This window comes from Helicoverpa zea, chromosome 4 (genome assembly GCF_022581195.2).
Source record: "Helicoverpa zea isolate HzStark_Cry1AcR chromosome 4, ilHelZeax1.1, whole genome shotgun sequence".
NCBI classification, from domain to species: Eukaryota; Metazoa; Arthropoda; class Insecta; order Lepidoptera; family Noctuidae; genus Helicoverpa; species Helicoverpa zea.
In genome coordinates this window covers 9239264-9260968 of record NC_061455.1, presented here as the reverse complement: position 1 = coordinate 9260968, position 21705 = coordinate 9239264, and the positions used below count along the sequence as shown (strand labels likewise).

Genomic DNA, 21705 nt, shown 5'->3' with positions numbered 1-21705 from the left:
GACCACACTACATCATATAGCCGCATTCAAACTTTATTATTTTATTATTCACCTCATTCCCGACATCATACGAAATTGATATTTTAAATGAAAATCTCCACAAACAATCTAAATAATTATTATATCCTTTATCAAACAAGTGTTATTACTTTTAAAAAATTGTTATCAAAGAGTACACGAATTAATTAAAAATCAATCAAATACAGATCATATTCTACACGTCCGTCCTGGTCATCTGACCCAGGTGAACTATCAGGGGGACTTCATAAAATCCGCTGGACTCGTTTTATTGATAGGACTTTCACCTGCTTCCAGTCCAACCAGGTGCAGCTGAGTAGGTACCCAGTGTTTTACAAGGAGCGACTGCCTAACTGACCTTATCAACCCAGTTACCCGAAAATGAGCTTAAAAAATATATAAAATTGTGGTTGGGTTACAAGGTAAGGTACACCTATGTAAGATGGGGGCTATGTGGGGTCGCTGGTTGAGGAAAATGTATTATATCCCTTTAAATGTTAGTAATTCTTACATCTTTCATCTGACAACTTTACTGATATTACTTATATACCTCTATTGTATATAGGCTGATAAAGTTATACAATGCTACTGAAAGGTAAACTGCAAATCTATACAATCCAAAAAGAGAAGAGAGTCGTTTAATAGCTGGGGAAGCCACACATGCAGAGATGAGTTAGCGCCATATATCTTTATCATCGAATTTTATAATAGGCATACGTGCAGTTGTTAAATACGTGAATGAACAGGTTATTGTCATGTTTGTTTTTTCATCGAAAATAAAATGTTATTTGTTTTATCTGTGTTTAATGTTAGGAGATGTTTTTTTTTTATTATAATGGCATGTGTGTGAAACATAACGGTTGTGTGTTTGCGCAGACCCGCGGCCGATCACGCAACTGAACGCGACGGAGATCGGCGCCCGCGACATCACGCTGGCGTGGGACCGGCCGGCCGGCGACTACACCGACTTCGAGGTGCAGTACCTCAACGGCACCGACCAGCTGCTCACGCTCACCACGGAGGAGCTCGGCATCACGGTCAGTGCGACACTTGTACCAGTAGTGTAGCGTGTATTCTGCAGGTGACGCGCTACGGCCGCACGCGCTGTACACGTTCACCGTGGCGGTGTGGGGGGCGAGCAGTAGTGTAGCGTGTGTTGCGCAGGTGACGCGCTGTACACGTTCACCGTGGCGGTGTGGGGGGCGAGCAGTAGTGTAGCGTGTGTTGCGCAGGTGACGCGCTGTACACGTTCACCGTGGCGGTGTGGGGGGCGAGCAGTAGTGTAGCGTGTGTTGCGCAGGTGACGCGCTGTACACGTTCACCGTGGCGGTGTGGGGGGCGAGCAGTAGTGTAGCGTGTGTTGCGCAGGTGACGCGCTGTACACGTTCACCGTGGCGGTGTGGGGGGCGAGCAGTAGTGTAGCGTGTGTTGCGCAGGTGACGCGCTGTACACGTTCACCGTGGCGGTGTGGGGGGCGAGCAGTAGTGTAGCGTGTGTTGCGCAGGTGACGCGCTGTACACGTTCACCGTGGCGGTGTGGGGGGCGAGCAGTAGTGTAGCGTGTGTTGCGCAGGTGACGCGCTGTACACGTTCACCGTGGCGGTGTGGGGGGCGAGCAGTAGTGTAGCGTGTGTTGCGCAGGTGACGCGCTGTACACGTTCACCGTGGCGGTGTGGGGGGCGAGCAGTAGTGTAGCGTGTGTTGCGCAGGTGACGCGCTGTACACGTTCACCGTGGCGGTGTGGGGGGCGAGCAGTAGTGTAGCGTGTGTTGCGCAGGTGACGCGCTGTACACGTTCACCGTGGCGGTGTGGGGGGCGAGCAGTAGTGTAGCGTGTGTTGCGCAGGTGACGCGCTGTACACGTTCACCGTGGCGGTGTGGGGGGCGAGCAGTAGTGTAGCGTGTGTTGCGCAGGTGACGCGCTGTACACGTTCACCGTGGCGGTGTGGGGGGCGAGCAGTAGTGTAGCGTGTGTTGCGCAGGTGACGCGCTGTACACGTTCACCGTGGCGGTGTGGGGGGCGAGCAGTAGTGTAGCGTGTGTTGCGCAGGTGGGCGCGCTGCGGCCGCACGCGCTGTACACGTTCACCGTGGTGGTGTGGGCTGGTCGCGGAGGGGCGCTGCGCACTAAGTCGGGCGCACACTCGGCGGCGGTGGCGACGCGCGAGGCGGCGCCGCCCGCGCCCGCGCGGTTCCGCGTGCTGGCCGCCGAGCCCGGCAGCGTCACGTTCGCCTGGGACCTGGACGCCGCCGCCGCTAACGGCGTGCTGCGCCGCTTCCTGCTCGAGTACGCGCCGCAGAGTGACCCCGACCGCATCACTACCATCGAGTTTCCGCCGGACGGTAAGCTCCCTTCATTTTTTTTAAGGATTCCGTAGACAACCATAGGAACCACTATAGTTTTGCCATGTTACTCTGTCCGTCCGTCCGTCCGTCCGCAGTTAACTTTTAGTAACCATTAGCACTAGAAATCTGAAATTTGGTACCAATATATACATACAACGTATTTAAAAGAAATAAAAAATATAGGTACAATAAATAATTATATATGTAGCCAAAAACATTGTCAACCCATGCAAATGACATATATCATTCAAATATAGAAAAGATAGACTATGTTACCAGAGGTATAACACATACATCACTTAAAAAAAAATGGTAAAAAATCTAAAAAACACGCTTTTAATAAATCTAAAAATAATTTAGACAATCAGTTGGATGAAAGAGAGCGTGGAGGTTTATGTTCCCTTTTCGGACAAAACGTATACTTTTTCGTATTCCTGACAGCAAACCCTTTCATTTGATACCCATGTCATGGGGGTGGATTGTCAGTGCGCCATCTTGGGGACCCGCCATATTGGATTTGTACTGACGATTCTTAGCTAGTCACGAATAGGCATGATGACAAATTTTTAAATACCTTTGTATGATGTAGGTATACGTCTATTTAATATGAAAAATTATTAATTTTAAGAAAATGTGAAGTTTTTTTATCAAATAATTGCATTTTTCTCTGTCCACTTTGAATCCGGCGCGAAAACGCTTGTCAGTGTCATGTCGTCACTTGTGACGTCACGACTGAAATTACAAGACGCAAGTAAACAACGCTCGTGCAATAATTTAGTTAAGTTATAAGTTTTTTGTGTTATTAAATATGAATTCGAAAGTGCATAGGTGTTGTGGGGTCCCCCAGTGTAAGAACACATCCAAAACAACTCCTGATAAGTTATTTGTGTACGTTCCTCACAATAAAAAAATACGAAACAAGTGGCTTAAACTTGCAAGGCGAGATTCAAAAGCAATATTGCCCAGGGTACAACTTTATTTTTGTGAAGATCACTTTGATGTAAGTTATTACATAGTTCTCTAGATTCTAACATAGAAGTTTTTTTAATTAAACTGATACACTTACATGAAAGTTTTTTTTAATTAAACTAGTATACTTACATGGAAGTTTTAACATTTCTAAATTCAGCTGAACAAAAATCTTTATTTGATGCCAAAAACTCTCCCAGCATTATGATATCAATTCTAGGCAAATTAGCGCTGTTTGCCTTGATAAATCCGGGCTCCATAACTCGTGTTATACACAATTAATTAAATAAAAACAAAGATCGCAGTGGAAGTTCACAATAACGAAATGTGACGTTCGCGCGCTTTCGCGCGAGTTGTTTTGAGAAATGACGTCACGAGCTCTGATTGGTGTTCAAGATATCATGGCGGATTGCCTTATTTCGTAATTTTATTTTATAAAAATACATATTAATCACATTATTAATAAAGAAAACAATACGCGTTTTATATTCCAAGCTTCAAGTTTAATTTAATAAATATATTATTTTAATGATTTTTGATTACTGTCATCATGCCTATTGTCATTCACCACATAACTAACTTCAAAAAAAGCAAAGAAAGACAACTCGACTTGGGTTGTGTGTCTACAAATATAAATCCGTTCATTCAAACATCTGCTTATGGTCGAGAGACCGATCGCATGATAGCAAAAAACATAAAAAAACGTATTGTCATCGGAACTCTTAGCGTGTGCAAAATTTCAACTTGATCCAAGACCGGAAAGTGGGTCAAATTAAGATTCGAAGATTTTCTTACATACATACACTCAGCGGCACCGAATCTGGCCCAGGCACATTTGGGCCTTTATAACCATTACTTACATGAAAAATCTGTTTTTATTTTTATTTTTAAATTGTTTAATTTACAAACAACATAATTGTGAGGATTATAATTAAGTTTCCTTGAGTTAGAAAAAAGAGTCCTTTGGCGGAATAATCACCATTAACTTTTAAATTCAACTTTTTAAACTAAACATAAAAACATTCCGTGCCGCTGAGTGTAGTTACAAGTGAAGCTTATGTAAGCGTGTTAAATAATAAACTCAAAAGTAGAGCTTAATAAAGACTAGGAAAATCGGCGGTTCTTCCTTTGAGGAGCACTCCTGTGTCGCGTGTCCTCTTGCTCCACAGTAGCTACAACTACTTAGGTGTTGCGGATTTGCAAGTCTTGGATGCATGACCATACTGCTGACACTTGAAGCACCGAGTCACAAAGGTGAAATCTCGTACCGGGCACGACGTCCATTAAACTTAGTTTCATATTTTAATAATCTGAACGAATCTTTTTCAAAGTAAAAATAATTACATATTGAATGAAATCGGTTCACGGAATCTAAAATACACTACCACCACCACCATAACCACTCGTAAGAGTTCTTAGCTAAATCAAATCTGCGTGAATTGATCGATTACGCAGCGCTTGGCGCGTCGGCCGGTGGATGCGGACCATCTTGTCATGACGAGTTTTTCCATGTTTATAAAGTCCCGGTTTTTTTTAACACCTTTTTAAATCGTTACAAATAGTCTGACGCTAAAAAGTTTTGCAATGGGGTATTAGGTAGATAGATAGATAGATAGATAGATAGATTATGCTTTATTGTACACCAAGAAAAAAGAAAATTTACAACACAGGACATCACAATACACAAAGAAGAGTACAAATGGCGGTCTTCTCGCTAATCAGCAATTTCTTCCAGACAACCTTTGGATGGAGTTTATCTGGAGAATAGTTTGAAAAAGGGTAGTTTAGGGTGTACATTTAATTGATAAATATACAATAAATACTAAAGATATAGAAAATAAATAGTCAATAAACGATAAAATATATTAAATACATGTAATAATAATAGAAAAAAAAAAAAAGATAAAAGGTACCTAATTGGGTCGATGAGGTCAGATAAATGCTCAGCTACGGAATCCTACACTGAGCGTAGCCCGACACGCTCTTGGCCGGCTTTTTTTGCTGAGTTCAAGCCATGGTATTAAATTACGTAATTGAATAAAATGAGTGTGTCTGAGTCGAGTATGAATAAAAGAGTAATGTAATGGTGTGGTGCGCAGCGCGGTCGGGGTCGGTGGCGGGGCTGGCGCCGGGCGCGGGCTACTGGTTCGGCGTGCGCGCGGAGACGGGCGCGGGCGCGGGCGCGGCGGCGCGGCTCAGCCGCCACCAGGACATCGGGCCGCCGCCGCGCCCGCCTGCGCACGCCACGCCGCACGAGCTGCGCCGCTCCTCCTCCACCGTGGCCGTGCGCTTCCGCGCCGACTACTTCTCGCCCGCCAACGGCAACGTGACGGCCTACACGCTGGTGCTGGCGGAGCGGCCGCGCAACGACACGCCGGCGCGCCTGCCCTCGTGGCGCGACGTGCACGCGCTACCCGAGTGGCCGCCCTACCAGGTCACGGAGCCCTACTACCCCTTCCACTCGTCGCCCGTTGAGGAGTTCACCATCGGCTCGGAGCGCTGCGACGCGGGCGGCCGCATCTACTGCAACGGGCCGCTCAAGCCCGGCACCAAGTACTACGTCAAGCTGCGCGCCTTCACCGCGCCCGACAAGTTCACCGACACCGGCTACACCGTCGTCTACACAGGTACTCGCTGTCTCTCACCTATACGTGCGCACCCTACGCGACGACTGTACCACTCATCTACACTATATAATAAAGAGGAAATATTTTTTTATTTGTTTGTAAAGGCTTCGAAACTTCTTAACCAATTTGAAAAATTCCTTACTTTTGAGAAGCTAGAATATTCCCGAGACATGTATGATATCCTGAATATCCTACTGGGGATATTTATTTATTTATTCCCTTAATTCAGGCAACTAGTGCCCATAGAATATACAATACCTACATAAATTAACATTACAACAATTATACACTAATACATATTTTTATTTTATTTATTTATTCCTTTAATTCAGGCAACTAGGGCCCATAGACAATACAATACACAAATAACAATTAACATTAATATAAACGAATACATACAAATTAAAAACAATCGTCAAGTCTATTTGTTGACACGAATAGGCGGTGTCGTGTTGCACTGCGTGGTGTTGCGTAGCCTCCCGCGGAATCGCCGGAAAACGACACCTTTCGGCCAAAACTGTTCTTGGAACATGTCGAGATGTTGAGTCGGCACAAGTACCACAAACGATTTGAAATTTGTATTGTGTCTCGGCTCCAACTTCTCGACTCTTATGGCCTTACTACAAAAACTTTAACCACTGTTTTACACTTGTCTAAAAAAACTGTGGCTCCAAAATGAACCATATGTCAACGTCATAATTTGACAATTTTTTAGACAAGTCTTAAACTGACGTTAAAAAGTTTTTGTGGTAAGACGGTTAAGGTCCAGTTCGTCTTGACTCGTATATACTCCACGATCTCCTCGACCTTCGTGGAGTGATGTAAACGCGAAACATACAGCTGCGTCGTCGGTATTGCGGGGCGCAGTAGTATGTTCGGACCAGTCAACGCAGTTCCGCATTGATTTCGGCTAGATGGCTTCTTCTTTCTTCTCTCCACCTTGACGAAACCATCTGCATCAGCTTTCCCTTTACATGGTACAGATTGTACCGTACCTCGGGTTCCTTCGGGCTGATTTTGTATCGCCACAGTAGCTTTAGGTAGCCGTTGGACGGGATCTCGCTTTACGACATCCGAGTGAACACGTCCAAGCCTAGACGTGCTTACATTCGTCGGCGTCCCGAGGGCAGGGGACGCGGGGAGGGCGGGACGCAGTGTAGCATCGCTAGTAGTGGCGACGGCAGGCGACGAGTGCAATTTTGCTGACTCGGCGCGCTGCGGCGATGCGTTGAGCTGTCCGGGGCGTGTGTTGTCACTGTTGGCATGCGCGTGTGTCCTTTAACAGCCTGGTGACGTCGACGTGAACGAAAGTGACCGGGAGCAGCTCCCGCAACTCCTTTGCCACGAACGACCCGGACGACGTGCCAACGTCCGGGTCGGTCTCCTTTAACAGCCTTATAGTGTCTTGGAGACTCCTCTCTCCCTTTTCATCTCGCCTGCGGGTCGGCATTCGGTCTGCCATTTGCAGCGACTCGTACAACAGCTTCTTTGCGCTACGTATCTCCTCCTCGGTGAAATTCGAGGTGCATATTTGGGTCACACTGACCTCATCCATGACGTCCAGCTGGTACTGCAGGAACGCCAGGACCTCGTTCGCCACGAGTTCTTCCGAACGCATGGTATCAGAATAAGCGGCGGCTGACGCCGCGCTCGGCACGACATTAAAATAATTTCTGCGAACAGTGCAAACGCGTCCGATGTCAACGAATGAACGCGATACACTCCAAAAATAATAAAAATAAAAAAACAATTAAAATCTAAGTATAAGATATTGTCCCATTCGTCTACCCCAGCTGTGTTGAACTCTCCTAAGATCATAGAGGCTGGGACTCTTCCTCAGAGACGTCTATTAAGGCTGGCCCAAATGTGTTCCATTGGGTTAAGATCAGGTTTGTGTGCCAGCCATGACGAAACTTGTATCTCGACCTCATACTACTCAGTCTCCGATCTCGCTTTATGGCAACGGGCATTGTAATGCTTTAATCGGACCTTGTTTCCAAAAAATGGTGCTCATGGTATGGCATGATGTTGATGTATCTTTGAGCGTTCACACTGTCCCTACCGAACTCAACAAGGTCCGTACGAGCCTCGTAAGACATACCTCCCCAAACTGTTATGAACCCTCCCTCGTAATCCACTGTTGTGGTTATGGAAGATCTTTCGTTTTGGTGCTGATAAACTCACTGACGTCCGCCTACAAGACTATTTAACTATTCTGTTCTTATTTAAAGCGGTACGTCCTTCCATTCTCCCATAGTGCAATCAGCATATTCTCTCGCAAATAAAAGTTTAGCTTTACGGTGCTCGAACAGCTCTCAGCTTATTTTCTGCCAGTCTTCTTCTTATGTTGCGTTCACTCTATCTGACATTTCTCACATCAAAAAGCCGTGTTCGGGCTACAGTAAGTACGCAAAACATTTCTTGAAGACGTGTCTGACCAGGAAGCGGTCGTATCGGGCCGAACTGATCGATTACGGCCTTGGCCTGGTCCCCGGGTATATGAACCAGTCTCCCTCAACTCTCATGTTGTGAATTGACAGTACCCAGCATCGTTTTTCAGAGTTAGATACAGCTTGCAGTCACTGTAAATTTAATTTAAACTACATATTTATTGACCTAATCTCGCTAAAAGCAACAAGATTTGTATATTCGGAAACACAATGGCAACAATGCTTCGGTGATAAAATAGTATGCATCAAAATAAAGGTATAAGTTTTTCATCTATTGCTATAGTGCCTGCTTAACAAAAAAACAAAACAGTGCGTTAGCCATAGTTAAACAAACAGGATGACGAAATATTAAGGTGGGCTGTTAATTGTGCCCATTAGTGCAGACTATCCCGGGTAACGTAGTAGGCCATATTCTATAGGAAAAACAACTACATAGCTAATAGTTAATGACTACATACACTCACAGATACTTTTATTTGTCAACTAAAGTTAACACTGGGTCTTTAAAATAATATGAAACACTTTGTGGAGGTACAGTTCGGGCAACAATCATGATGTCGCGTCACTTGTCACCGCGAATGAACATTGAAGAATTGCTATACCCGAGTAATTTGAGTCTCCCGTAACCGCGTTAGTACTAGTAACACCCAGTTATTCCCTGTTCCATTCTGCAGCATTTGTTGCGGCAAGGGACATCCCTCTTCACATGATTAGCATTAATGCACTGCCTTGGAGTTATCGCGTGATATAATGTGTAGGTCGATAAAAGTCAGTGGTATCACATATGGACGGCCGAGTGGTTGTGTGCAGTGCGCTCGCTGACGCGGCGGCCTCGGGTGCAGCGCGGGCTGGTGACTACACGTTGGCAGTAGCATAGTTGACGAGTTGACGGTCGTCGGCAGCGCCACCACTTGCTTGATACTACACCTTCATCTTTCACCACATACCTACATAAATTATTTTGCAAGAATATAGGTTGTTCACATTTTGATACTGATTCACTGATTGTACAATTTGAAAAATATTATTCAAAAAGAAAATTTGTCCCATAAGAAATGGACATCTTTGTTTCATAACTATAGGTTTGAAAATGATATTTGCTATTATTGAATGGTGTTCACAACAGATAATCTAAGCCTGATAATGAATGTGAAAACTATTCAACTGCACTCCATTTGATTAGGCAGTTAATAAAGATAAACAATCTTGATATTACTTTTAGACTATATTACTTTTAGACCAAAAAATTTAGTGTGAAGTTACATAATTCACAACAATCTGAACATTGGTGATATCGATTAAAATATAATAATAAATTTCCTGTGGTGTAAACGTTTCCTGTGGGCACCACACATGTTTCTTATATTCGTACCCAAATGTTCATTTGACATGAATATACAGGCTAGCCCTCGGAAGTATGGATCGTTTCAGTAATATCAGAGATCATTTACCAAATTAAGTTATGACCGGCACAAGGAAGTGAATTAGCTCTTTTTGATATAAAGTAAAGTAAAATCGTGAGTAGAGTCTGGACATAACCTCGTGTGTGCCGCAGAGGTGGACAACACGGCGTGGATCGTGGGCGCGTGCGTGGGGTGCGCGGCGCTGGCGGGCGGCGCGGGGGCCCTGGCGGCACTGCGCCGGCGCCGCGCCCGTCCCGCCGCGCCCGCCGCCCCGCCGCGCGCCACGCAGCGCCCCGTGCGCGTCGCCGACTTCATCGACCACTACCGCCTCATGTCCGCCGACTCCGACTTCCGGTGCGTATCGACGTCTGGCCCTCCACTCACATATTTATTTTACTCTGCCTATCAATACATAATTATTAATTTTGTTGTTATACATCATTTTGACTAATAATTTTGCAACACCTTTTTCTAATTGCAAAAATGAAACGGAAACATGAGAAAGTTTAACTGTTCGTACATCTAGAAATATCAATAATGAAATACTTTTATCGTCGATTTGAACGTTTTGCAGGTTCAGCGAGGAGTTCGAGGAGCTGAAGCACGTGGGGCGCGAGCAGCCGTGCACGGCGGCCGACCTGCCCGTGAACCGGCCCAAGAACCGGTTCACCAACATCCTGCCGTACGACCACTCGCGCTACAAGCTGCAGCCCGTCGACGACGAGGAGGGCTCCGACTACATCAACGCCAACTTCGTGCCGGGGCACAACTCGCCGCGCGAGTTCATCGTCACGCAGGGCCCGCTGCACTGCACGCGCGACGACTTCTGGCGCATGTGCTGGGAGTCGGGCTCGCGCGCCATCGTCATGCTCACGCGCTGCGTCGAGAAGGGCCGCGAGAAGTGCGACCGCTACTGGCCCTACGACACGCGGCCCGTCTACTACGGCGACATCGCCGTCACGGCGCTCAACGAGTCGCGCTACCCCGACTGGACCGTGACGGAGCTGATGCTGTCGCGCGGCGCCGAGCAGCGCGTGCTCAAGCACTTCCACTTCACCACGTGGCCCGACTTCGGCGTGCCCGAGCCGCCCACGGCGCTGGCCCGCTTCGTGCGAGCCTTCCGCGAGCGCTGCCCGCCCGATGCGCGGCCCGTGGTGGTGCACTGCAGCGCCGGCGTGGGCCGCTCCGGCACCTTCATCACGCTGGACACGGCGCTGCAGCAGCTGGCGGCGCACGCCGAGTATCTGGACGTGTTCGGCATGGTGCACGCCATGCGGCGCGAGCGCGTCTGGATGGTGCAGACGGAGCAGCAGTACATCTGCATCCACCAGTGCCTCGTGGCCGTACTGGAGGGGCAGGACCTGGCCGCGCCGCCGCACAACAACCACAACCATCACCTCAACGCCGCCTTCGAAGGTAAACGCGCTCCCACCGTCCCACCGCCCCACGCGTCACTCGACCTCACGCACTCTTCTCGATCTTATTCCACATATCCCCCTACATTGTCTGTGTTACACCTGCACTACCATATAATTTCTTTATGTGTTTTTCTCCTATCCTATTTCAATGTCAATTTCGCATTATGTATGCCAAAAATTATTTTTAGTATTATAATGGTGTTGCTGGTTAAAATATGAGTGTGAACGCTAGGTGGAGGGTAGCTGCGGACGAGCGGCGCGACGCGGCGGCACGTGAGCGTGTGTGTGTGCATGCGAGTGTGTGTCGCGGTGTGTGTGTGCGTGTAGTGACGCAGGGTTTCTGTTGCAGACGACGAGGGCATCGCGGAGTCGGGCATGTGAGGCGGCCGCCGGGACAGCTGCCGGGACAGCCGCCGGGATAGCTGCCGGGACAGTCACGCACACTGTACTTAACTGTTTTATTTTCTCGATGAGATCGTTTGTATACAGTAGTGTTAAGTTTTTTACTAAAATATTTTTATAAAAATGTACATGAATTAAATGGACCAATCGTTAAATCGTAAACTAGATTAAGAATAAATAATTTGTTATTTTTTTACTTTTACTTTAGCAATATAATGAGTCGACAGTTATGTCACATAGAGTGAGCGCATTAGGCACTGTAGTGCCGCAATTGAAGACACTTTATTTATTACCGTATTTTGATATCCATGTTAATAGAGTTTAAATAAGAATTTTATATTTACACAATTATTGCTGTGAGTATCAATTATTATCTCATGAATCTCAATTTGTACTTAACTGTATTTTAAAAGTATTTTCCTCGTGCTCAATTTAATAAAGGTATAGTTACAAAAAAAACTATATATCTTCAAAGGTAGAATAAGCATTGTATAGAGAAGTGTCGCTGAGCTGGTTACTACAAGAGAAGACAACACAAGCAAGGCTCCCGCGGGAGACAGCGCCGCGTGCTGCGTACGCCACGGCAACGCAGACAGTTTATCTGATATAGTTATTTTTTATATTAACAAAATCTTATCTTAAATGTTAAAGTCAACATTCCCCGTACTATAAAAGTAATGAAAATGATTTTTATGTTATGTTGCGAGTGTTATGCATTATAAATGCGACGAATTTTCTGATGTTACATCAACTAATCCAATTCGATGTTGTGCAATTTTTAATAATAAAAACAGACTATTTTTCCTATCTCTTTTTTATTGCTTTCATATGCGAGCTCCAAAAATGTGCAAGCTAAATGGGGCGAAGATATCATTGTGGAAATGAGCAGTGTAGATACATGGATTTTTTATAAAAATTGAATCGCAATAGCAGGAGCCCGATTCTGCTAAGTTAATAATGTCAAAATTGAATCGCATATACAACATGTGACGTAATTAACGCACACCCTCAAACACCCCAATTAGAATATTATGTTATAATCATAATACATACACTGAATTTTTAATTTAACATGTATATGTTACAGCCAAAGTAATAAGTCTGCATATTATATATATTATCTAGCTAGCTATTATTTATAATATCTAGGTACCTACTCAATTTGGATAAAGTGATAATTGACACAGAATAATCACATAACTAGCATTTTTATATAATATCTCCATAGATTTGTATAATGTAATAAAAGAAGTAGGTAAAGATTATAATTTCATGTTAACTTAAGTATCTGGTAACTGACCTTAATATAATTCGAAAATGGCTAGTTAGCCCAGTGCAGGTCCGTGCACGCCATAATAGTAGCGAAACAAAAGTCCCCTCTTTGAGGTGTGGCTCGGGCCACTATACGAACGGCCCGGAGGACACGGTGAAGGTGAACCACACAGTCCCAATTCTCGTAATTTTACTTAAGCGACGACATACGATTCACATTCGACTGAGATCCAATCCCGACTCAATTAAGATTGAAGCGTATGTGGTATTCCGCATTTTTTTCTTTGAAATAAACGTTTTTATCCTTTTCTGTCATTTAATAATGAATCATTTTGTCTGCAAATGATTTATGATTGCAATATGATTGAAGAGCAAACTATAATACCGAATACCGTATATAATAGAGTATAGGTCCAAAATCACTAAAATGGCAGACCAATCGAATGTCGTTGGAATAAAATACGATTGGTCTTATATTAGTAGCAGAATGCCCGATATGGTTAAAACTGCTATTGCGATTCAATTTCTATTCAATTTTGACATTATAAACTTAGGAGAATCGGGCCCCAGGTGTGCCCTGCCTGGGAAGGGCACCGCCGCCGTGTCCTCGTCGAGGCAATAGGCAGCGGCGACCTCTCGCACCCGGCCCTGGGTCAAGCCATGGTCCGGGGTGAGAGGTAATGGGATGACGTCGTCTCCTGCAGACGCTAGGGAAAGTTCACACTTTTATCCCAGCTGCTGCCATGGACGTGGAAGACACCACGGGCGCCGGTTGTCGAGTGACATCTCCCGGCCATCTAAGGCGTGGGTCATCCGTGAGGTGAGTTTCGGGTGGCTCATCGTCCTTCCGTCTCTCGCTGAATCTCTTCGACACGAGCCCGTAACGGCAGTCCGCGTTGTTCCACGCGCTCCTCGAAGAGATTCAGCAAACCCCAGTGGGTTTAAGTCACAAGTCACTGACAGTCTGACACTGCTAAACCACAGCGGGAAAAAAAAGTCAGTAGTAATTAGTCGTAGTAAGTTGGTTATAATACCATATTTCACTTTCTCATGAATAGCTTGAAAACGATTGTAAATAATTGTATTTTTTTAAAGAGTTTAATTATGGCGTTTCATGCGGGTTCTTCTTCACAAGACCGGCTCTTTGAAACCCTGCAACTAGTTTGACGTTTCGAAAGAACTTTCATAGGGCTATTTGAAATAAAAAATAATTACTTTGAGTTTGTGTTTTTTTTTTTTAAGGTATCACCCTACTGAAATGACTCCTCCCAGTTGGTTGATTTTATGTTATTGTTGTTATATGACGAACAAATTAATTCATCATCCTCCGAGCCTTTTTCCCAACTATGTCGGGTTCCATTTTATGCGCCACTGCAGATTGTAGGCATACACGTTTTTTTCGTAGGTATTTCCAGTTCATAAGTCAATGACAAAAGCTAAGGCCTCATTTACGGAGACGCGGGGCGTCTCGCGTCGCGTGTGGCGTGACGTCTCGCGGTGCGTCGGACGTTTTTTTCTGTTTACGCACGTTTATCGCACGCGTAAACACAAACTTATAGCAATATACGACCATGTTTATAGAGAAGCGTGGCGGTGCCCGCCGCGGCGCCCGCGGCGAATCCTCTAGCGTGTACCGAAGCACGCCGCGGCGCACGCTGGCCTCGATCAAATCGACCAGTTTTATATTGGTGAAAGATGGGCGCCTCGGACATAGCTTCATCGAGAATTGCCGCTGCGTGCGCCGCCGCGATAAACGCCGCGTGGGACACATCGGTGCCATCCGCGGGCTAGGCCGCAAAAAACTAATTCAAACAAACGCGTCTAAAATCGCTTCTCCGTAAACACACTCATACAACGCCATATATTTGAATTCAGTGCGGGCCGCGCTTACTGAGATTACAAAAGAAACAAATCGGTTCGGTAGTTTCGGAGCCTCTGCTAGAGGCTTTTTTAAATCTAAGGGACAAAAAAAAATAGATTTATATGGCAGTAATTTTCATAAACCCGAACGCACATTTAATGAACGTATCAAAATTATTGCTATTGTAATGTTGGTTGAACCTACTTCCGTTTCATACGAAATTGCTTACTAATTATTATTTTTCAGCATTATACGTAGTCACAGTAATCTTTTTGAAAGTAATAAATATTTCGATATTTAATAACATACGTACACAAATGTATGCTAAAAAATTATCCTGTTGTGTTTAAAAACCAACTCAATTGTCTTATGAAGCAAGCTAGGCATAGCATTTATCTGTCATATTGTGTGTGTGAGTGAGTAAGAGTTATTCAGTATTCTATTCAGTTGTATGTGTGCAAAAGAACACGCTTGTCGTGTTGCGGTACGTGTGCTTTCTACGAAATTGACTTTCATCGCCTCGTAAGTTTGTGGATTTCATTTATTATTGTGTATTTAGTGTTCACATTATTCTGAATAAAGTTGTGTAAGTGTGTAAGTCTTTTTGACTGAGCAGGAAATACGCCAAGATCAACTAAGATCATTCGATCGGATCGTGTCGATGCGTCACCTTTGTGAGCCATTTTATTCAAGTTCCACATTATTGTAGCTGTAGAATGAGATACATCTCGCATGTTCTATCGTGACCTCACGCGAGGTCGGTAGTAATGTCAAAATGCAAGCGGTAATTGTTGTCGAGGTAAAGTGCATTCTAACCTAGTCGCCTTGAATTGTATCCATGGGCTGCGTTAGCGAGCCATGGGCCCACGGCCGCCCGAGCGGCGTCGGATCGCGTCCCCGTCTAGCCTAAGTACTGCGAAATTGATTAATTCTCGCGGCTCTTTTATTTACATTAATGTACTTTTAACGTTATTAGATTTTTTTTATGATACATTTTTATCTCAATTAATTGCATACAAAATCAAGCCTTACCAAATTTTAAAATTCACAATTGTAGGTAGCATATTATTAAAAGTAAGAAAACACCTTTGAATATTATGATATCAATTGTTTGGTTTTAAAAGATCTTTGTTTGATAAGACTGCCAAAATTATGAAATACTCTTGCAATAATTCTATGTTTTAATAACTCCTTGTAGACAAAGCACAACAAAGACGTTAGATATCAATATACTTTTAATTAAAATAAAGGTAAAAAAATAAATTGCAAGCAATTTTTACAACATGTAGATGTTGTGAACCTAAGTCTTTATAAACAACAGTAAATTAAAAATATGTTTTTTTTTGTTAAGACAATAATAATATGCTGTTGCCAAAAATAGTTTTTTTTTTTTCTGAACAGACAAAAGCTTTTTAGGGTTCTGTACCTATAAATGGGACCCTGTTACTATACTGTTACACAAGGTGGTGTTTCATATAATGAACTAATATTATAAAGCAAAAGAGTTTGCTTCATTGCGCTAACATCAGCAAATCGGATATCAGCTGGTCAGATTTGAAAAATTCTTTCTTTGTTATATAGCCCCATTTATGGAAGAAGGCCATGTTGCTTTTTATCTGGGTTCGGAAATTAGTTCCCATGGGACATGCGAGAAGGCTGGCAAAAGTTAAGATACTGAGACATTGTAACATTACAAAGGTGATGTATTTCTGTTAGTATTTGACAACAAATTTTTAAAACTATAATGAAGCTAAGTATTTTGGGAATCCCATACCCCGTACGGCAATATTTGAGGTTGCTCAGGTAACTGACTTGAGGAGGTCAGAGAGGCTCTTTGTTAAACACTAGCACTCGCCTACATCCGGTTAGACTGGATGTTGACTCCAACATAGTTGGGAAAAGGCTAAGATGATTATGGGTTGCCATATGTATAACTAAACTGAATTTTGGGTTTGTTTAATGGAAAAGAGTACGGAACCCTTCATGTCTGACTTTTTCTGTTAGTATTGACTGAACAATGTTGAGATTGAATAGTTCAGGTTTCTTTCTATAAATTTCATTCCAGATAAATAATATATAGTTATCAGAACTGGTTACACACTTGTGTAAAATGCAGTTTGCCAGCTAAACAATGTCCTGAAGCAACTACTTTCTGAACTCTAATAAATGGTAAACAGGCTGCTGTTTGTTTAAATGCAAATTTTACTTAAATGGATCCACTTTGAGTTGAGTAAATAATATTTATGATTACAAATTAAACATTGCATCAATAGTGAATTGAATGTTTTGATTTTCATAATATACAATAGGTTGTAGGCCTACTTAGGCCTAATTTCTACCTGCATAATATCTGTTTCTAAGAGTTTGTGCGCTTGTGTTTCTAAGGCTTGTATAGACAGACAGAAACTAAAAGCATAACAACAGAAATTTAATGATATGTGCTAAATCTTGATTAATTTTATATCATCTCCTTCTTACCCTGTTTACAACATACATATTTGGGGATGGCACAATATGTTTTACGCTTCCATTCCTCTAATTATTTACAACATTGTAAACATAAACTATATTTTGCACAATAGGAGGTTTATGTATGTATTGCTACAACTTTTTAATAAGAACCTGGCCTCTATGTGTTTTTTCAGTTTAAAAAGACTTCATGACTGAATGGTTCAATATTTTGGGTTTGACGCATTTGGTGCACTTGTCAACTTGTACACCATGCTCAAATGGTGCACTTTGCTACTGGTGCTCTTCTCAAATTGTGAACTTCGCAAATTTGGCACTTTTTAAGTTGAGTGATATCTTTTTCTTATTTTTGTATGACTTTTTATATTATTTTTTAAAATTGTTTAAGTTTAAGTAAGCGTGTACCTACTTTAAGGTATTTCTTGATTGTATTTTTTATAAAATTACCGACGCAAAAAAAACTATCATTTTTAGAAAAACAAATCCATACCTCCACTCAACTTCAAAAGTGCCCCTTTTGCGAAGTTCACAATTTGAGAAGAGCACCAGTTGCGAAGTTCACAATTTGAGAAGAGCACCAGTTGCGAAGTGCACCATTTGAGCATGGTGTACAAGTTGAGAAGTGCGCCAAATGCGTCAAACCCAATATTCTAAAATGTTTTATTTAGTTTCCAAGTCACAGTACTCACTAATTGCGTATTACAATAACCAATCCATCCATTGCTTTTCGATTAGAGATTGATTGAATTTCACAATTTATATGAGAAAATACTCGACTATCTCCAATCACCAAGTTATTGTAATCCTATATATAATAATAATAATAGGCCCCGCAGGGCATCTGAGGCGGATGACGGGGAGTAGCGACCCCGCGGGGCTATATATCCGAGTGCTCCAGGGAGAGTATACTGTCCCCCCCCTCCGGCTTGCCGGAGTGAAGCATGACTGGGGATAGGTCTCCCGCCTCTTGGCTTGCCTTCATCGGCCGGTCAGAGTGGAGTATAAATAGGTGAGCTATGCATGACATACACAGCTCGGATCTTGGACAAGTCTATCTGTAGATAGTTTACTAAGTAATGTACTTAGTATAAAAAAATCATTTTTTGGATATTTGTTTCGCCTTTGGAAAGCTACACTCTCCCCGAATAACATAGGCTATATTTTATCCGGTGCGGGTAGTAGTTCCCACGGGACGCGAGTGAAACTGAGAAAATGCAAGTGCTTGGATAATCCTGCAATATACTAACTTAATCTTCTAAATAGGTTTTTACATTTATAGCATTCAACTTTATTGTGTATGAAAGAGTGTTGATGTAGTTTCTACCTACTTTTTTTTAGCGCGCTAAGTAACTATTTTCTTCAGGACGCGGCTGAAGTAGCGAGAATCAGATAGTACCATACACCATTGAAATAATATGTACTAAGTTACACCAACAAGTAATTATGGATGATTTTAGTAAAATGGAATGTTGTATGTACTCTTGAAGCGATTTGGGAAAGAGTGACTATTTGGTGCATGAATCAATAAATTTGCAATGAGGCGATATGACGTTATTGGGCAGGCGGGAAGGTTTAGTAGGTCAGGTAGGTGGCACCGGGTCAGGCCGGGGCCTTCGCGTGGTGGTTTTTGTGCATAGGCGGTGTGCGCGCGCGCGCGGCCGCCTCGCGAATCTGGGTCAATGGTAGCCAAGTGGCACACAGGCGCCGGCCGCGCCACTAGGGACGGCGCTCCATCGAACGCCGATGCCGAACTAGGTCGTGCCTCCTGTCACGGCGTTGCCATTCCCTCCTACCCTGATAGCATTTTTTTACGGGTGCTAATTAAACAGGCTTCTTTTTAATATCATTATTCGCCCCCAAAAATGTATGTTGCCTTCTAAATTACTAAGTCAGCCACAATTAACAAGCATCTAAATAATACTATCTTAGTTAGACACTAGTTATCTTCTAAGTAAACCACTCTAAATATAACTCAGCATGATGGTTATTTTTTAGCATCTAAATATGTAGCATGCATTCTAACAGTAAGCTTCTAAAATCTATTAAATGACATCATAAAATATATTTAATTAGCTTCTAATTTTTTAACTCAGTACGTTTAAAATGTAAGCAAGCAACATGCAGCAAGCATCGGTTCTGTCACGGCTCCGGTGCTGCAGGGCTCCGGCGGTCCCATGCGAGCTTATCGTCGCAGATGGTTTTCACGCTCACCACCGCAGCTTCGGCTGGCCGGCAGGCCGGCCAGCCTACCTGCGCCTCAGCTCGCAGGCCGCCTCGCCCCTCCGCGCCTACGCGGTTTTGAATTGCACTCTAGGGGTAGGGCAGACAAGACTACGTGGAGTCGGTTTTGCAGCGATTCGTTTTCGTCACTGACTTAAATTTTTAATACAATGTTTTTCAATTGAAGGTTATAAATGGCAATATACTAAAAACGAGGCCGAGTTAGTAAATTAGATGACAATGTATAAATTAGAAGGACAAGTCACAATAATTGATGATCTTTACTTGAAGCTTTCTATAGAATATTTAGTTGGCGTTGTAAAAAAGACGAATTAGTTTATTAAAGGCTATGTCATTTCCCCGTTGCTTAGTTATAAAATTAGAAGTTTAATCATGTGTCCAATAAATAATTTTGTGGCTACACTTATAATTTCCCTTTTTTTACTAACGTCAATTTCAAATCCTTTTTGTGATTGGTCTAAACATTTAAAGTTGTACCACAAATACTTTTAAAAGTCTGTTGAACACTTGTCTAAAAGAATGACAGGTTATGTCGTTGAAATAAAGTCCGTTTTGCAACCACACTTTTTTTAGACAATAGTGTTCAACAGATGTTTAAGTTTTTGTAGTAAGTCCATTAGAATCTTTGGTGGGTATCCGTTGGTTCATAAATTTACCACACCAAGATGTCTCAGATTGGCGAAAATATATGCGTTAAATAATAATAATACAGCCTTACTACAAAAACTCAAACATCTGTTCGGCGGCATCCGGTTAGACAACCCCTTGATAATACTTATGATTGTCAGACTTTCTGAATGGCTGCTTGCTGTTCTGGCTGAAGTTCTTTAGTGTCAAGTACTCTTTAGTCAAGCACCCTTAACTATAGGTACAATGTCAACGAACAATCGTGTTTTGGTAACTAAAAATCAGAATAAACTTCATACACCAAACCTAATTCCCCCCGTTAAAGAGAAGAATTCGTCAAAATGAATAAACATAATTATTGTTCTCGTCTATTAATGATTTAAAATGTTTTTGAAGTCTCTCACTAAAATATAAATGACCTTTAGTAAACTTGATTGTTAGTAGACATTATTGTAGGTAAAGCACACGTAAAGGGCTCACAAGGGTGAGCGTGAAAGGGCGCGGGGGTGCGGCTCGCGAGCTGCAGCGCGGGTCATTGACCGGGCCGGGACGCCGGTGGCGCAGCTCGCCCGCCAGGGGCTGCCGACGACACAACTGTCGCACATCACTCGGTCACTGTAGACGCTCGTGCTCCTTGTAAACACCCTCATATTCAAAGTTTTGTTTAATCTTCGAGCAGAACAGCTTTGATTTCATTTCTTTGACTCGAATTGTCTCATGCTTTATTGATTTCATTTGCGTCAGCATTACACTGCGAAGCGCATCTACGAAATACAGAGGTGAATGAACTTATATGTAGGGGTTAGTACGTGCCATTTGTTCGCACACATTGTTTTTTTTTTTCGAAATTTTGAATATCTTTAAGTAAATTAAATATTTTTTAATATAGGTAACTACGTACGGTAAAAGAGAGGTTGGCTATACACAGCACAGCACATTCTCAAAGAGTAATATCAAGTTTTGGAACATCGTCGATCGAAAAGAACTTTTAACTATCTGAAACACTGACTTATTTCGTGGACCACGGGCCGTGGGGCATTAGTAATAGTGGCCGGTCCTTATTTATAATGTCCAGTTAATAACGTTGCCTGTAACACATATCTACACAAATACAAAAAAACCGGCCAAGTGCGAGTCGGAATCGCACACGAAGGGTTCCGTACCATTATTTAGAAAATGAGCAAAAAAGCTATGTTTGTTGAATGGGAAAAATATTTATTGTATTCTAGTTTTCAGTATTTGTTGTTATAGCGGCAACAGAAATACATCATCTGTGAAAATTTCAACTCTCTAACTATCACGGTTCATGAGATACAGCCAGGTGACAGACGGACGGACAGAGGAGCGAAAACAATAGGGTCCCGTTTTACCCTTTGGGTACGGAACCCCAAAAACATACCTCAATATATGTTTGCCAAAACTACACGATTTAATGAATACGGGTAAAAGGAAAACAGAGAAGGCGCGTTTCATCTGTAGAGGGCGACAGCTGGCACGCGGCACCGCGACCTTGCAGCGGCAGCGCCAAGGTTCCGACGGTCGTTGACCTCGCGCCGCGACGCTATCGACCGCCGTCGCCACGTAGCTCGATCCTCTGTGTACGCC

The 21705-nt window shown here is 43.2% G+C and overlaps 1 protein-coding gene and 1 long non-coding RNA gene across 3 annotated transcripts in view; one reads left to right on the top strand and one right to left on the bottom strand.

Moving 5' to 3' along the window:
• LOC124629781 (tyrosine-protein phosphatase 10D) overlaps window positions 1-11808 on the top strand; it is a 61743-nt gene extending 49935 nt beyond the window's left edge. The window contains exons 15-21 of one of the 2 annotated variants that reach the window (XM_047163321.1): window positions 895-1055; window positions 2067-2358; window positions 5430-5957; window positions 9963-10164; window positions 10385-11226; window positions 11461-11509; window positions 11578-11754. In XM_047163321.1, the coding sequence (XP_047019277.1) occupies window positions 895-1055; window positions 2067-2358; window positions 5430-5957; window positions 9963-10164; window positions 10385-11226; window positions 11461-11471 (2036 nt within the window). In that variant the 3' untranslated portion in view covers window positions 11472-11509; window positions 11578-11754. Of the gene's footprint in view, window positions 1-894; window positions 1056-2066; window positions 2359-5429; window positions 5958-9962; window positions 10165-10384; window positions 11227-11460; window positions 11510-11577 lie in introns of both variants that reach the window. The other variant, XM_047163320.1, reaches the window with a different exon arrangement.
• Window positions 8841-10044, bottom strand: LOC124629782. The gene is made up of 2 exons (XR_006984325.1): window positions 9947-10044; window positions 8841-9354 (listed from the first exon to the last, which is right to left on the bottom strand). It is a non-coding gene; the product is annotated as an uncharacterized LOC124629782 (long non-coding RNA).
• Window positions 11809-21705: the final 9897 nt, after the last annotated feature.